Source organism: Phascolarctos cinereus, unplaced genomic scaffold (genome assembly GCF_003287225.1).
Source record: "Phascolarctos cinereus isolate Bilbo 61053 unplaced genomic scaffold, phaCin_HiC Scaffold_7;HRSCAF=346, whole genome shotgun sequence".
NCBI lineage: Eukaryota > Metazoa > Chordata > Mammalia > Diprotodontia > Phascolarctidae > Phascolarctos > Phascolarctos cinereus.
The window spans coordinates 113769636-113787853 of record NW_027556180.1 but is presented as its reverse complement, the minus strand read 5'-3'; the positions used below and the strand labels follow the sequence as shown (position 1 = coordinate 113787853).

Genomic DNA, 18218 nt, shown 5'->3' with positions numbered 1-18218 from the left:
TTCTGGTTGTATGTTTTGATCTTCTTTGTTACCAAAAAAAGATTCTATGGTCTATCACTTCTTGTAAGGTTTGCTCATAATCCCAGCCAATTACTTGAGTTATAAACTCTTTAAGGTAGAGGTCTGCTTCCAATGTGGAGAATGTATTGTCCCAAGCTTTGGGAGTTTGTACAGCTGTTTTCAGAGATACTTCTAGGGACATGTAAATTTTCAGTTCTTCCAAGGTGGTATGATAAGGGGTGAGGTGTTTACTCCTTTCCTGGCCTGTCCTCTGGTCTATAAGTGACCACAAGCTCTCTTTTCTGTCTTAGAACTGTGAAGCAGATTTCCTCTCCACAGCCACTACAAGCTCCACCATGCCAGCACTCCTTCTCACCCCAGGACCACCACCCTGAACTGTGACCCAGATCCAAGCACGGGTAAACCAAGAGATTCCTGCCTCAGTACTGGCAAAGAAATCCCTGCAATCCCCTTCTCATCAGCCACTCAATTCCCCCTCAGCCCACAGACTGAGGGGGAATCAAATGGCTGATCAGAAGGGGACTTCAGGAGGCAGCTGCCACCCTGGAGCCGCTCAGGAACTGGGGCTGAGACCTAGCTCCTCTCTCACCACAGAAACAGACTTTTCCCACTGACCTTCTAAGTGTTTCGTGGCATTCGTGGGTTGAGAAGTCTGGAAACTGCTACAGCTGCCTGTGATTCAGTCCTCTGAGGCTTGCTACCGGTTCCCTGTAGCCCGGCCATGCTGCACTGCGCTCTGCTCATAGCCTGGCACGATATACATTTCTGATCAACCATCCAGGTTGTCGGGCTGGGCATTTGTTTCACTCTTGTCTTTTTGTGGGTTCTACTGCTTTAAAATTTGTTTAGATCCATTTTTTATAGGTATTTGGAGGGATTTGGGGGAGAGCTCAAGGAAGTCACTGCTTTCACCCCGCCATCTTGGTTCCGCCCTGAGAGTGATTATTGAGGAAACTATCTCTACTAAAGAATATGGGCAGCTGTTCTGCAGCTTACAGAGTTTCTTAGAGGCTCTGAGAGGTTAGATGAATTACCCAAGGTAACATAGTCAGTATGGATGAGAGGTAGTACTACTCAAACCCAGGTCTTCCAGTCACTGAGGCCAGCTCTCTCTATACAGGCTGCCTCTCAACTAAGACATATAGGTGGGGGGGGGGGATAAAATGAGCAGAAGGCACTAATTACCTGGAGTGACTCTGTGATGTGTTCCAAAGAACTTAGCGCCTGGTGACAAATCTTGTAGAGCAGAAACAACTATCTCAGTCAAGGCCCAAGAAACAGAGAGATCTAGTTCTTTATAAGAGGAAAACGACTGGCAAGTTGCTTTGTTGTTTTTTTTTTCCTTGTTTGAGGACTGATTACACTAAGACTTTCGTCTTTTGTAGCAGAAAAAAAATATAGATTGCAAGCTAAGAGAACAATGGTAGAGCCCATTCCTCAGATGAGGAATAGAGAGATTTTAGCAATTACTGCCATACCTGTAACAGCTACCAGCATCTGCAGCTTTGCTAAAGTGCCTTCTCCACTGAACTTCAGCTCCCAGGGGTATCAGGATATAAATAATGACCAACATGTAATGAAAAGATGTTTTTGTTTGTTTGTTTCATTTGGTTTTTCCATCCAGCACAAACCCTGAAACCTAAAAAAGCTTTTAGAAAGAATTTTATCAAATTGGTTCAGCAGAGGAGAGAGCCAGAAAAGGCATAGCTCCCTCTCAAATTTCTGTTAAGTCTCGCATTATATAGAGTTCAAAGTCTCACGTTATACAGAATTCTAACAAGAGTATAAGGATGAACAGCTGCGTAGCCAGTATTGGTAGGTAAGCAGTTTCCGGAAAAGGGCAGTTTCCAAGGCTGCTTAAGATGTCTATCAACAAGTAAGTATAAACATTCATTATAATTTAGGGGAAACTAAAACACAAGCTATTGGGGAGCCCAAGACCTAGGTGGACTAAGGGTGTTCTGGCTCAGTTAGTCATCATGACCTACTGTTTGGAGTTAGGTGCTTTTCTAGTCACATAAAGCCAGGCTCAAAAGATATCAATGCATAATAAAATGTTTTCCTCCCAGTTGGGGTAGGGGGTGAAAAATCATGGGAACTTCACTATTAATAGGGAGGAAATTAGGTGGGGAAAAAAAAGCTAGTTTGCAGTGATTTGCAAAGACCCAGACTTAAATCAATTCTCCTCCTGGACCTGAACAAAGAAAAGAGGTTGGGATTTCACTATCAAAGCACGTACTGCCCGGGGGACTCTTGTAATAATAACACTAGCCTCATCATAATCAAATAGCAGCTTTTCCCTCCAGTGTATGCTCTGTGTAAATAACAAGAGGGCAGCCCTATGAAAGTTAGTAGAACTTTGATACAGAGAACAAATTATCCAAGAGCAAAATTTCTCTAATTTAATTAGTTTTACTCAACTTCACAAGATACAGGAAAATACTACTTCTTACTCAATTCAATTTTAAAACCATTTTACTTAATTTTAGGAATTATGTTAATATTGCTTTCTACTGTTAGATTAAGAGTTATAATATTCATCTGTATGATAAGTTAAGCATATTTTTGCAGGCTAACAGGAAAATAATGATGATGTTTATAAATAATAATACAAGCTAATAATTTATATTGTGCTTTAGGGTTTGCAAAGTGATTTAAAAATATCATGTTTTATCCCTATAATAATACTTACAGGTAGGTCTTACTATTTTCCCCTTATATCAATGAGAAAGCTGTGGCAGAAAAAGGTTAAATGATTGACCTAGGGTTGCATACAGCTAGTTAAGTACATAGGCCATATTTAAACTCAGGTCTATTCTGACTCTCTTATCTACTAACGTTTGGTCCAGCACTCTATCCTATATGCCACTTAGCTGTCTAAGTGACATTCATAATATTGTTCCTAAGGGAAAATGTCATCTGAGCTCTAAATATTTCACTTGAAAATGAACTTTTTGAACAAAATCCATTCACTTTTAAACATTTAAAAATAGAAAGGGTATGAATTAATATTTTGTCTGAATAATTTAGTTATCTACCATTCACTATAGTTGGGATGATAGGGGTCAAAGTTAAGGATTCCTCAGAAATTCCATGGTTTAACTTTTTTATTTTATACCTGAGGAAACTGAGACCTAAAGGAGTTATTCAACCACCCAAGATCATCCAGGTCCTGTGACTATGAATATATTACGTATTTTTCTATTAACCCTTGTTAATGTTTATTATTATTATTAATATTAATGCTTGTTAATTTTAATATATAGCATTATGTAAAAATAGCTATCCAGGTGGTGCAGTGAATAAAGCATTGCACTTGGAGCCAATAAGAACTGAGTTCAAATTCTCCTTGAGGCACTAAAGTTACATACCTATAGTTTGCCTTGGTTTTCTCTTTTGCAAAATAGGAATAATAATAATAGTACTTGCCTTCTAGGATGTTGTGAGTATTTTAGTTGAATTTTTTAGGGACCCAAGAGGGTCAGTATTTATTAACTGGATTCTTAAGGTCAGGATTAGATAGTAGCATTAAGGGGTCAATTAAGAGTGAAGCAAGAAGCCCTTTATTCTAGACAACCAGGTAGATATCAAGATGGATGGCATCTATTATGAATCTGGAATAAGAATTCCTTATATATAACATTTTAAGGCAGTATTCATAACCTAATGTTATTTAATGTATCATTATGTAAAACAAAGAAAACAAAACAAAAATAAAACACAGGTGGTTACATGCATACATACATAAAGAGAGTGGTGTACTTGTTGAATAAAATGTATATCAGTTACAGGAGATAGATAAGGAAGTTGTCATCTGAGTATAGCTAAACTTAGTACATTAAAGAAATGTGCCCATCAAGCCAGACAGGGAAGAGAACTATCTCAGGACTCTGGAATCCTCCACCTTCAGCAGTGAAGTCTTTTTATACCTTCAAGAGGTGAAAAGGAAATGCTGAAGGGCATTAGCTGCTGTACCTAGTTGTACAATTGATTAGAGGGTCATCCACAGCAAAATGGCTGATACAGAACAAGATGAAATGAGCATTGAGTTAGTGCTGTTTCTAAGGAAAGGAAGGTCTATGCGTTACACAAAGAAGATCAGGGAAGTTCATCATGCAATAACAGTGGGACTGGTAAGAGACGTTGTTAAGGCAAGGTTGGTGAAGATGTTCACTGGAAGCTGTCACCCTTTGGAAATGCTGAAGTCAATGGAGCAGGGACATGGTAGGTAGATAGAATGCTAGGCCTAGTCAGGAAGACCAGAATTGAAATCCAGCCTCACATAATTTGCTAGCTGTGTGACCCTAGGAAAGCCACTTTAACCTCCTTTGTCTTAGTTTCCTTAACCATAAAATTATGATAAGAACAGCATCTGCCTCCCAAGGTTGATGAGAGGATCAATTAAGACAATTTTAAAGTGCTTAGCATGGTACCTGGAACATCATAAGCACTATATAAATATTATTATTAATTTTGTTATTATTATTGCTACTATGTCAGTCTCTGGGGATTGTAATTTTGTCCACTTCTATAGGATCAAATGAGATAACCATATAAAGTGCATTGCAAACCTTGTAGTAATATTTGAGCGCTAGCTTTTATTGTTACTAATATGTTAACATTGGTCTACAACTTGTTTTCACCTTTTTCTTTTATGGAGAACCAGTGTTTTATTTTCATATCTAAATAATTGAAGGATGTGACAGGTTCATTTGTTATTTTAGTCAGGACTTTAAATGAATTTCAGCTAGATATCAGGATTTTTTATCCCATTGTGAAAAAATACCTCTCAAACATATTTTAAAGCTTAGAAACAAGATAACCTTAATGATTTGGAAAAACATTCTTTATTTTTATTAATTTATTAATTTTTAGTTTTCAACATTCACTTCCATAAGATTTTGAGTTTAAATTTTCTCCCTTTCCCTCCCCCAAGACAGCACACAATCTCTACATTTGGCAGTATTCATATCTTTCTTAAAATCATTTTGAAATCAAACTTATTGACAAAATTTTTGTTAGTGCTACCTAAGTATACCAGAAAAATGGCCAGGTAAAGTATGCAAAGAAATGCATCATCCATGAGAAAAAGCTCAGTTTGTGTGTACTCAACCTCAACTTTCACTATTATTCTACATGTACCTTGTAGTTTTTACAAAATGGCTTTTTTTCTCCAATTTTTAAAAACATTTTTATTTAAAGTTTTGAGTTTTAAATTCTGTCCCTCTGTCTTTCCTTCCTTTCCTTTCTCCCTGAAAATGGCTCTTTTTTAAAGGAAATATTTAAAGATGGAAAACAAAAACATTATTTAACTTTCCAGAGCACTTGGTGATTGGATTCTACTTATTCTTGATATGCATTCTTTTTCCTTTTGCTTTGGAGTGGGCCTGCTGGGACACATTTACTGACATTAAGCCTCTTTATTGTGGAGCAACAAACAAAATCTCCTTGTAAAAATCTTCTTTAAACCCTGAAACCTTATACATGTCTAGACACACACACACACACACACACACACACACACACACACACACACACACACACACAATAAAAAAACACCCATCTCTGGAACTTATTCATGCACTGGTGCACTGGTCTGATTAGGTTAATTTTGATGACTCTGAAAGGCTAATAGAAGGATATAATTTAACATTGGCTTATTACAGAAATAAAAGTCTTTGTGTTCATACATTTTAAAGTTTATTTATAGATTAAGTCATAGATATTACCTTTTGCATTCAATTCAAACTTTCCACAGTATCTCTGTCCACAGTTCTGATGGGTGGTGCTCTTATTTAATGAAGATAGTATTTTGCATATAGGTGCACGGTCCTACTGGGGAGACATGCACAAATGGGGAAGAAAGAGGAAGCAGTCATGTGGAGAAAGAGGAGATGGTGGGGGCAAAAAAGAAGGTAGCAGCCACCTGGAACGGAGAACATCTGCATCAGAAGGAAAAGCAGACAGGCTCTATGGATTTGAAGTAGATAGGTTGAAGAAATCAACAAACGTTTATTACATGCCTCCTATATGCCAGATACAGTGCTATGCAATGAGAATAAAAAGAGAAAATGAAGCAGTTGCTGCCCTCAAGGAGTTTATATTCTACAAAGGAAAGGAAAAGGCAGCAGGGTCTGGGAAGAAAGGACAATATTGAGTTGGATTATAATAATAATAGTGTTAATATAAATCTTTAAGTATGGTAGCACACTTTACAAATAGTTCATTTTAGCTTCTCAACCACCCTGGGAAGTAGGCACTTCACTATGTCAGCTGGCCATCTGGTCTACCTATTATCTAGCCTGAATCTTTGAAATTAGATGAGAAAGAAGCTCAAGACACAGATGGAATTGGATCTGAATCTTTACTACTAGTGCTACACATATGAACTGACAGAGTCAGCTAAAATCCTACCTTCTGCAAGAAGCCTTTCCCAGGCAGGAGGCAGCTTGTTGGATGTTGGATCAGGAGTCAGGAAGATCTAAATTCAGATCTAACCTCAGATGTTTAGCTGCTTAATCCTGGGCAAATTACTTAATCTCGGTTTGCCTCGACATCTTGAACTATCAAACGGACATAATAACAGCACCTACCTGTCAGGGATGTTGTGACAATCAAAGATAATATTTACAAAGTGCCAAGAACATAGTAAGTGCCATATAAATGCTTATTCCATTTTCCACCTTCCCAGTCCCTCTTAATGGTAGTGCCTTACGATTAGACTGATCACCTTTAGTCTACTTTCTGCCTATTTTGTATGTACATAGTTTTTTCCTCCTCCCACATTAGGACGTGAGTCCTTTGAGGGCTGTTTTTGCCTCTCTCAGTATCTCTAGCATTTAATACAGTGCCTGGAATATAGTAAGTGTTTAATAAATACTTGCTAACTGACTGAATTAAGAGGAAATATATTAGTAGCATGGAGTTATGAGAAGGCAAATATATTGGTACAGTGAATCTTTATTACTTGAGTCACTTCCCTGTTAGTTACCTTGTATAGGGAACCCCTAGTAAGGAAACTCTCTCCACCAGTGCAGATCAGGAAATATTCTGTAATTTGTAGTTTTCCAGAGTTGTCTAAAGATACTGAGAGGTTATGCGATTTGCCCAGGGTGACATAGCCAAGGTTTTTCACAAGGAAGATTTGAAACTAGGGCTTTGTCCTCTGTGTTTTACTGTCTCAGAGGTCCACAGCCAAGCTTTTGCTTTTATGATTCATGAATTCTTGTATTGTCTGTCACAGGAATACATTGGTTGTAGTTTAGGCCATAGTTTTAGGGGCAGCTAAATGGCACAGTGGATAGAGCACTGGACCTGCAGTCAGGAAGACTTATCTCCTTAAATTCAAGTATGGCCTCAGAAACTTACTAGCTTGTGACCCTGGGCAAGTCATTTAATCTTGTTTGCCTCAGCTCCTTTTTTATAAAATGAGCTGGAGGAGGAAACAGCAAACCATTCCAGTATCAGTGCCAAAAGAACCCCAAATAAGGTCACAAAGAGTTGAGCGTGACTGAAACAACTGAACAATAACAAAACAAGTGAACAAAAAAAAAACCACAAATAGCATACCGAGATGTCTAATTTAAGAATAATTTTTAAATTTATTAAATTTGTATTAGTTGTGTCTTATGGCATGTACAGACTTTCTGTAAACATGCAGTTTCACACTAGAGATGCACCTTCCTCCTCAGATCTGTAAGTTCTTTCCTTGAACCTACTTTTCCTCCCTAGGTATTTACCTGCTGCCCTTTTTGGTTCCTTTTTTTTTATGTTGTATTCTTATTAGCATATAAACCCCTTTAAAAGGGGGGCTTTCTTTTTTGTTGATTTATAAAACCAGCATTTAGCATAGTTTAATCTAATCTAATCTCTAGTCAAAAGGATCATGTAGGGAGCATTGAAGAAGTATTTATGGCAAGTTGTTTAGGATAGAGAGATGAAGTTCCTACCTTGTTCTTTCCTTTTATCCCCTTTCTTCTCATAAAATGACTAATTGGGATATATACCTTACAAATAATTTCTTCAATTCAGTATTTGCCAAATAGTCTTCTTTAAGAATTGGACCATAGAATGTTACCCCACCCCCACCCCCATGGGAAGAAGTCCCAATGCTAAAGCCATGCAGCTCTAGAGAGAAGTAAACTTAAAAAGTCAGTGCCAGCAATGACACATAATTGGTCACATTTATATAGCTCTTCGAAGTTTACAAAACATTTTCCTCACAGCAACAGAGGCAAATTATTCATATAGTATCCCATTTTAAAAACAATTAAAATCAAGTTTGGAGAGATTTGTCCCAAGGCTACCCAATTAGCAAAGATCAGAGCTAGGACTCCAACATAGGTCTTTTAACTCCAAAATTTCAGTTCTTTCAGCTGCCCAATGTATATTATTTAATGTAAATTCATTCTAGCTTACTTTAATTAAAAACGAATAGGTAAAAGTAAATAAGAGAAAACTCCTCTTGAGAAGAAATCAAAATTTCCCTACTTGCTGTGCTCCTGAGATAGACTTTGGTATTGCCAATGTGACCTGTGGTCAGGATAGTTTTTGTACCCCTATTTCTTGTATTCAAGGTTCAGACAAACCCCACTTTTTTTCCTTTAGTTAAATGAAAACAAGGTTGAGTTTTAAAGGAATTTTGCCAGGTAGCTAAAGGCAAGTTACATAAAATATTGTAAGTACAATCTAGTCACATTGGCTTGGCTGACAGCTCAACTAGATATGTTCACTAAATTCTATTCTTACCCAGTGTCTTGTCCCTTTTTCTTCTTCCCTTCCCTACCTTTCTGAAAGTAAAGAAAAGAGGATGCTGGAACACCAAAGAGAAAAATAACTACATCAAAAGTTTAATTTTCATAAGAGGAAATAAGAGAAAGTAGAAGATCAGAAGTTGATAGCAATTTAGATTTCTATATGAGATTTCCCAGACAAGAGATAGGTTCAGCTTCTGATTGTGTTATAGTGATGATGCTTATTTACATTCATATATACCTGAACAGTTGAGCAAGTAACTTCAGGTGACAGGAAGAAAGGTAGGAAACTCCCAAAGGAATGAAAGGATAGGAGATGGTGAACAATGAAGGGGCAAAGTATGATGATATCTTAACATCTGGTCAGTTAAGGGGAAAAGAGAAAAGAAAGGAAAGATCAAGAATTGCCCAGAATTTGTACTTCTGCATGAGATTGTAGAAATAATACGTAGCCAAGAGAAGCTGTGATTTGCATTAGGTTTGCTGACAGTTTGCTAGAGTAGTTTTCAACATAAATCTTAAAGTCCATTAAGAGAGTAGATGTTATGAAAGGCAGACTATTCAAAAAATGTTGTTATGTAGGATCTTTGAAAGTAATAATATATATGTGTGTGTATGTACATATATATAGACACACACATATATATAGATATATACACATGTATACATACATATATATATTTTTTTTCTAAGGAAAAGGCTGACTTAGAAAAATACATTGCTAAGAGCTGACAGCTTCTCAGTAATCATATGAAGGATTTTCACAGCTCGGAGGGCTAAGTATTGAGTTACAGGAAGAGAATTTGCTCTTGTCAGACCAAATTAGGTAAACTGAGTTAGAAGTCTAAAACATTTTAGATGTCAGGAGTACTCATCTTTATTTCACATCTCAAGTTTCCCAAGTAGGCCAAAAAAGCAAAACAAAACATGGGCACTAAAAGGTGAGCCAGCTATGCTGTTAAATGTTATTGCCTATGAGTTCTTATTTGAGAACAGTAGTCAGAGAAAAAAAAAAGACCAAGCGAGGTTACTGTCCTAACACTTAAGCAAGGGTAGATATAATTACAGAAGATCTAATGCATTATTTCTTAACCTGCGACTCACAGATGCTTAATGGATATATACATAGATTCAAGGGGTCCAGGAAATTGATAGGAAGAAAAATTGCATGTTTTTCACTTATCTCAAAGTAAAATTTAGCTTTCCATCCATTACGGAACAAATATTATTCTGAAGCAACACATATTCTGAGAAAAAGATCATTTCACCAGAAGGAATAACGTCATTCAGGACTCAGCTCTTTCCCATCTGTTACTTTTCCTGGTTCTCTCATCTTTCTTGCCTTCTCTAAAGACTTTGACAATCATCTTCTCTTTAATACTGCCTTCTTAATGGTTTTCTATGACAATACTCTCTACTGCTTCTTCTATTACCTGTCTGGCCCGTCCTTCCTGGTCTCCTTTCCTGGATCTTCATCGAAGCCATCAGCATGTATCCCTGTGCTTACCCTCTTCTCTTCTCTTTCAATCCTTTTCCATTGGTGATCTCATCCACTTCCATGAATTCTATTATCTTTATGCTGATGTTTCTCAGATCAACTTTGCCACCCCTTACCTGTCCCTCAACTTCCAGTTTCATATCTTCAACTAACTATTGGAAAACTGAAACTGGATGTTCAGTAGACATCTTAAACTCAACATGTCCAAAATTGAACTCATTATCATTCCCCTCAAACCATCCCCTTTTCCTAACTTCCTAATTACTGTTAAGGATAATTTCATTTCCCATATCTCTGACACATCGTAAACTCCTTATAGGTAGAAACTATTTGTTTTTGGCTTTGTATCTCTAATGCCTAGCAAAGTACATTTTACATAATAGGAACGTGATAAATGTTTGGTGAATTAGATTGATTGTACCTTCCCATTATGCCATATCCCCTCCCTAAATTGTGATGAACCAAGTGTGACAAAATTTATTTTTGTTTATTTACTTTCTAAAAGCTTATTGATTGTATTGTATTAAATTCTTTTCTATATGGAGAATATGCAACAGGTGTGTTCTTCCTCTTGTAGAAATGATGTTTCTCAAATTGTTGTTTTGGTCGATTAAGGGATCATAAGTTGGATACAGCATCTGTAAAAGTTTAAAGATGTGTTTGGCAATCTCAGTAACTGAATTCTCACAGCTTTCTTTTCTGAATCCTCATAACACTCTGTTTAAATAATTCTTATGCATTTATCATATTAATGATACTATGTTTATTTGTGTATATGTATTTTCTCCTCCATTATTTTTTAAGTTGTGAGGCCCAACTGTAACCATTTGTGTTCCACTATTACTATGCTTTGATTATTTTAGGTGCTCGGCACTTATCTTTTGAATTATGGTTAGTAAATGAGTATCCAGCACCTGGGTTCTTCTGATGGACTCTTACCTTTGCAGTCTTTAAGAATTACTCAAGGGGCAGCCAGATGACACAGTGGATAGAGCACCAGCTTTGGAGTCAGGAGGACCTAAGTTCAAATCTGGCCTCAGGCACTTACTCGTTGTGTCACCCTAGGCAAGTCACTTAACCCCAATTGCCTAAAAATTAAAAAAAAGAATCACTCTGTTAAGTAGAGGAACACCAGAGCTTTAGAATTCCAAATAAATGTTCATTGATAATGGAGTTGCTATAATAAAGATGTCTGAGTTACTTTGATATTTTGTGATATGCATTATAATGTGGAAAGTGAGAGTTTTGAAAGGGAATCATTAGGATAAAAAAAAATTTGGGAACCACTCATCTTGAAGGCTATTGTCCAGGGAAGATGGGACCTTTTGACTTCTGAGTGGAAGGCACTCCCAAACTTTGAATTCAAATAAAGTAAAATCAATTGGACCATGTAAGAGCCTCATGTTCAAGCTTATATATGTACAGATGATCTGAAGTGCCATAAACTTGTACTCAAAAGTCCTAAATTGAGTTTATGTCTTTTTTTAAAAAAAAATTCTAAATCATGAGAAAGTAGTGGTTACTGCTAGAGTGGCTACTATTCTTATAATAAATGGCAATTCCTTTTGGTTTTGGGTACTCATTTTCCTTGATCAACTCAGTGTAACTTTGATTTCCAGTATTACATTAATGAATAAAATGTCACTTAGTTATAAATGACAGAGAGAGAGAGAGAGAGAGAGAGAGAGAGAGAGAGAGAGCGAGCGCGAGCGAGAGCGCATTTCACAGGTCTCTTTACTTATTTTCAGGTTGCCTGGAATTAAAGGAAGACACTATTGAAAATCTTCTTGCTGCAGCTTGCCTTCTTCAGCTTCCTCAAGTAGTAGAAGTGTGCTGTCATTTTCTTATGAAGCTTTTACATCCATCAAACTGCTTAGGGATCCGAGCATTTGCAGATGCTCAGGGGTGTATTGAACTCATGAAGGTGGCCCATAGCTACACAATGGTAAGGAAGTCTTGCTATAAATTTCCATAGCAGAAAAGTACTGTAACTGAAGACATATATAATGTATTGAATGAACTATTGCTGTTGTTTAATTTATCAGACAATACAGGCAAGGGCAGTAGGTCATAGTAGCTGGAATTCTGCATTGGATTCAGGAAGACTCAGTCCAAATCCTACCTTTGACACTTACTAGCTGTTTGATGCTGGATATGTTGTAAGTTGTATGTGCTTTAAATACATAGAGCTACATATATATATATATATATATATATATATTTATTTATTTACAGTCATAAATGGGTTGTATGGGTAGAAAGCATTCTGGTAGCAAGAGTTTCTTACATTGATGAAATCACAGTCCAATATTATACAATAGCTACAGTATAGCAATATATTATCATTTCAAAATCATTGTATAATTAATGTTTTCTTGCCAATTGATTACATGTATTTATAGGAGACTTTCTCTATATGTATAGATACATACATATACACACATATATGTATATGAGTGTATGTGTATATGTGTGTGTGTGAGTATGTGTGTGTGTGTGTGTGTGTGTATGTATATATATATATACACACATATATGCATGTAGCTTGTTCATTTAAGGTGCTAACAAATCTGTCAGTATCTTATTCTGTTTTTCATGTTAGTTTTAAGCTATGACTACATGTTTATCTTCAATCATTTAGTTGTGTCTGACTCTTTGTGACCCCAAGTAACATATCACACCAATATTTTCCATGGGTTTTTTTTTTGGCAAGGATATTGGAGTGATTTGTGATTTTCTTCTCCAGTGGTCTATATGTTTAATCATTGGTAAATAATGTTAATGAAATTTGGGCCCATCTTTTCATTGTGTATATTTACTTCTTATATAACTGTAAGATTATCACAGTCATATAAAATATCCTACTATTATTATTACTTTTTGCTATTATTATTTATTAAAACTTCTTTATGAGATATTTAAGAACTTTTCCATTCCTAGCTAGGATTAAAATTAGAAATCTTGTCACAGAAATTCACACTAAGCAGAGAAGAAAATCTGATTCAGACCAGCTTTATATTTGACTAGCATTATACAATAGAAAGCTTTTAATTGACAAATTACTTATGATCAGACAGTATAATACTCTTCTAATTGGTATTCTTAGGTATACTTTCAAGATTATTTCAGTTTCATTCTGTCCAATCCTTTAAGCAGATTACTGACATAAATTAAAATACAAAAATATAGGATGAGATGCAGAATTTGTAATTCCATTGTTAAATCCTAATTTAGCAATCTTCCCAGAAAAGATAGAGTCCCAGTTTTAAAATTATATGAAGCATTTAAAATCAACATACCCAAGCATTTCATCAACTAAAATATGAAAGTCCAACCACATTCATTTAATTATGTATGTTTTAATACAATTAGGAAGTTCTGTATTGCCAAGCTAAAGAATAATATGCTTCCATACCAAAGGGAGGATGGTCCCTTCTGCTCTAGATTGAAATAATTTGTTCAGTATTAAAAACATTTTCCATGCAGCTGCCTGAGTTGTTAAGCAGTTTACCAAACAGTAGCTACTATTTTTTGAATGCTCAAAGATGTGCGTTCTATAGAAGCATGGATGTTCAGTGGCTAATATGATAATCATTCTCTCTACTGTGAAATTTATGATCTATACCTATTATATCAATTTCCTTATTTCCCTCTCAATCTTTAGCTCTCTAAAATCTGGCTTCTCACCCTACCATGATATTGAAACTTCTCTTTGAAAGCTATATTTTAAATTATTGAATTCAGTAGTCTTATCTTACTCCTTATTTACCTTTGCCTTTTGAATGTACAGTATACTCTTGGCTACCACCTTCTTGCATCTCTCTTGCCCTTTCTAGTTAATATGCTTATACTTTTAAAATTCTTGCTCTATGTTCTGAAGTTCTTCCCCTTTCTACTTTGCTGATTCCAATTATTCCTATTCATTCCTGAAAATAAACATTCCTCAAGAATCATTCCCAACCCTCTGCTCTACTTTTTGTACACCATTTTTCTCAGAAATTTCATCCATGGTGATGGATTCAGTCATGGCTGTTATGTCAATTATTTATATACCTATATTTGGCAACTGGATGGTACATTGGATAGAGGGGTGGGCCTGAAGTCAGGAACAGTCTTCCTGAGTTCAAATCTGGCCTGAGACACTTATTAGGTGTATGACTTTGGGCAAGTCACTTCATCCTATTTGCCTCAGTTTGCTCACCTAGAAAATTAGCTAGAGAAGGGAATGGCAAACCACTCTGGTATCTTTGCCAAGAAGACCCCAAACAGAGTCACAAAATATTGGACATGACTGAACAACAACATTAGGGAGACCTGTACTGACAAACAGTACAGATGAAATTGACCAGCAAGTGTCAAATGAACATAAGTTTCAAAAGTATCAATATTGTGATATTGATTGACAAAAAAAGCTAATCTATCTTAGATTATATTAACATAAGTCTAGATCATGGTAGATAATTCCACAATAATCTTTGTTATTCTAAATACATGTTGAAATACTGAGTATTATAACATCTGTTAGAGATGAGGAGGAGGTAAGAAAATTCTAGGAAGATTTCAACGAAACCATCTAAATTGAAGTATTTAGTAGGCATGGAAAAGATTGTAAAAATTGTGGAAAAAATGGCTCGAGGTAAAGAATAAGGTTGAAGCCTTATAGATGACTCACATCCAGTTATCATGAGTATCTTTTTTTTTTTTGAGGAAAAGCAATCCAATTTATTTCTTCAAGAAGTTATTAAGTTGCCATAATATGCCAGACATACTGTGCCAGGTATTAGAGATACAAAGACAAAAATGAAGTAGTTCTCATTCTTGAGGAATTTATGTTGTATATGGACATAAAACATTCATAAATAAGTACATACTACATTGCCAAAGGCAGCTGGCTTAGAGTATAAATTTGTATATGAATATAGGATTCATGTATATGTGCACATACATACAAATGTGTACTATATATATTTGCTGTATTGTGCATATATGTAGGTGTATGTATATATATATGCATATCTATCCATAAGATACAATTATGTTCTGGTGTCCATTTTGCAAATGCTTCTCATGTATACAACAAAAGGATCTAACAAAAACCCGTTATATATATTTTTGTTGTCTTTAGATTTTATAATTAAAACCAGCTCTGCCAACGCAATTCCTTTATTTTCCTTTCTAAGGAGAACCAGATTAACTGCAGATTTCTTTAGTCTTCTGATTTTATTTATAGTGAAAATTGTTAAAATTTAGTGCCTCCAGCAGGATGACCACTAGTTTATAATTGGACTATCTTTTCTAATTTAGAGCACCAAAGCTAAATTAATGATTATAACTTTTCTAAAAATGTGCGATTTTAGATTGAAAACCCTTGATGTCAGGAACAGTGCTTTGTTCCACAAGGCTCTATGCAAAGGTATATAAGAATACTTTGAATTAATAGGTGCTCAACATATTTTTATACCATTTATTTGAAAGATACACACACCCACACACTCAGGTAAGCATGTACCAGCATCACCTGGTCTGAGTCTACCAATTCTTAAGCATAAGAATGAAAGGTACTAGAGAAATTTGCTAATATTCCCTTGATTTGAAATACAGACAATATAGGGAAGTTGTTGCCATTGAAGATTATCTTTCCTGAAATTTATTTTTTCCCTTGGCTTAGTTTTTGTTTGATTTGTTTGTTTTTGTTTGATGATGATGATGATGATCATATATACCTATATACAACAGTGTATATATATATATATACATATATATATATATATACATATACATATATATATACACATATATATATACACACACACACATATGTATATATATGTGTGTATATATATGTGTGTATATATATGTGTGTATGTATGTATGTATACACATACATATGTGTGTATGTATATAGGTATGTGTGTGTGTGTGTGTACACACACACACACATACACACACACACACTTATTCACACACACATATAGCCAATTATATAATTTTCCCTCTGGTGGCTACATTTGATTTGTCTTATAAAAATCATGGGTAAAACTTCATTAATATAGTCAAAGTGCTGTAATGAGTAGGGATTTTTGTAAATGAATGAAATCAATATTAAGAATAGTTCTTAACTTATGTATCTGGATTCAGGAATGCTTTAGGTTTGGAAAAATTAACTATGTTTCTTAGCATTATAAGAGTGCATATTTGTCTTGATTTTTATCTAACATCTATATTTCTGTCAATGCATCTGTAGATTTAAATGGAGAGAGACAAGCACAGTATTTCACCATGAATAAAGTCTGTTTCAGAGTCAAAAAATCCTGGTTTCTCAGAGCCTAAGCGATTGTCTTATACTGTAAATTGCAGAGAAAACACAGATCTTCATTGAAAGAGGGAATTTGTTCATCAAATATTCACTACCCCCAATATGTATATATTTGAACTTCCTTAAATGCTTAATGGTTGTGGTCATTTAATAGTATCTCATATACTATAATCACAGATTCTTAGCTTAAAAGTTATTTAGTCCATTCTCTGCCTCATGTTGAAATCCTCTGTCTAATATAATTCAGAGATCATCTTGGAACATATATTTGAATATGTCCAGTATTCAAATCTGAGTTTTACTCCCATCTTACTCATATCTTCCTATCTATTTGCCTATTATTTCTTTATTACAGTACACCAAGCAAACGGAGGGAGACCCTTCATTACTATAGGGCATGAGACAATGGTGAAGTGAATAAAATATGATCCAAAATAAGGAAAAACAGAGCTCCATAGATTTAAACTTTTGTCCATTCTATTTTCTCACTTTCTCATATGACTTTCAACTTCAATTTCTCTTCTGTGCCACCTTATGGCATACAGCGTTTACAATCCTCACCTTAGAGATGGAAGCAATTTTAAAATTGCTGATTTGGAGCTCTGGGCCTCCCCACAAAGCAGTATCTGTGGAAGAATCTATTGTGCTATTAGTGGAGAACAAAGATTTTTTTTTTTGAATCAGTGTTTGCTTTCTAAAGCTGTCCTTTCAAAGTCAGATGGCAATAACAAATCTTATAGGTAGCTCACTTGTTTTTCATGGCTATTTCTGCCCTATGTGAAAAGGAACATGAGCTTTATTTATTTCTTTTCTTCCCAAGATTTATTTTAAAACATATTTGTCATTTCTCATAGTCACCAGGGCTGTTTGGAAAGCTAGCACTATGCCTTATCTTTCCTAATAAACTTTCCAATAAACCAGAAATTGGATTCTTGGGCTGAGTACTCAAATTGATGAGACCACAGTTCTATCAAAGTATTTAAGTACAGCTTCCTGTGTGATATTGTCAAATTACAATTATGTTTCATAGTACATAATAGTTTTATATTTTATATTATCATGTAATAGTTTGTAATTATTGAATATGTTTACATTTTATGCTACTAGCTTATCAGGTATTCATCTTAACTTTTATCTCCCTTAATACCTCTCAGAATGTTCTAGATACAGTAAGCAATAAATATATAGTTTTTTGGTACATTTTGCTGAAGTAAAATTGATTGGAATGGAAGTAGGTAAGTAAAGGAAAAAAGGGACTTATTTTTAAATTCATTAGTTTTCTTCTTCCTTTTCCATTGGCTTCCTTTCCTCCTATTATGCTCCTCCCCAGTTGAGCAATGGAGGTTAGAATAGAATTTGGATAATAAAATATGTTTTCTTGTTTTCAAATTATAGTCATGTATAGAAATTCTTAGATGGCTTACCTTTAAGGCATAATACTAAGCATTTTAAAATTAGGGTTTTTTATGTTCCACATGTTGTACATTTTTCTCTTACATTTTTAATAATTGAAGATTTTTTACTGAAAACTAAAGGCAATTTTATTAGAAAAATCACAATTTAAAAAATATGATATATGAAATACATGGTTTAACAAAATATTCTGTTTTGGTTTGATTTGATTTCATTT

The 18218-nt window shown here is 35.0% G+C and overlaps 1 protein-coding gene across 1 annotated transcript in view; it reads left to right on the top strand.

Annotated features, from left to right (window-relative positions):
* KLHL1 (kelch like family member 1) overlaps positions 1-18218 on the top strand; it is a 535364-nt gene that overhangs the window by 214786 nt on the left and 302360 nt on the right. Inside the window, exon 4 of the mRNA XM_020992473.1 lies at positions 12021-12217. Coding sequence (XP_020848132.1) covers positions 12021-12217 — 197 coding nt within the window. The remainder of the gene's footprint in view (positions 1-12020; positions 12218-18218) is intronic.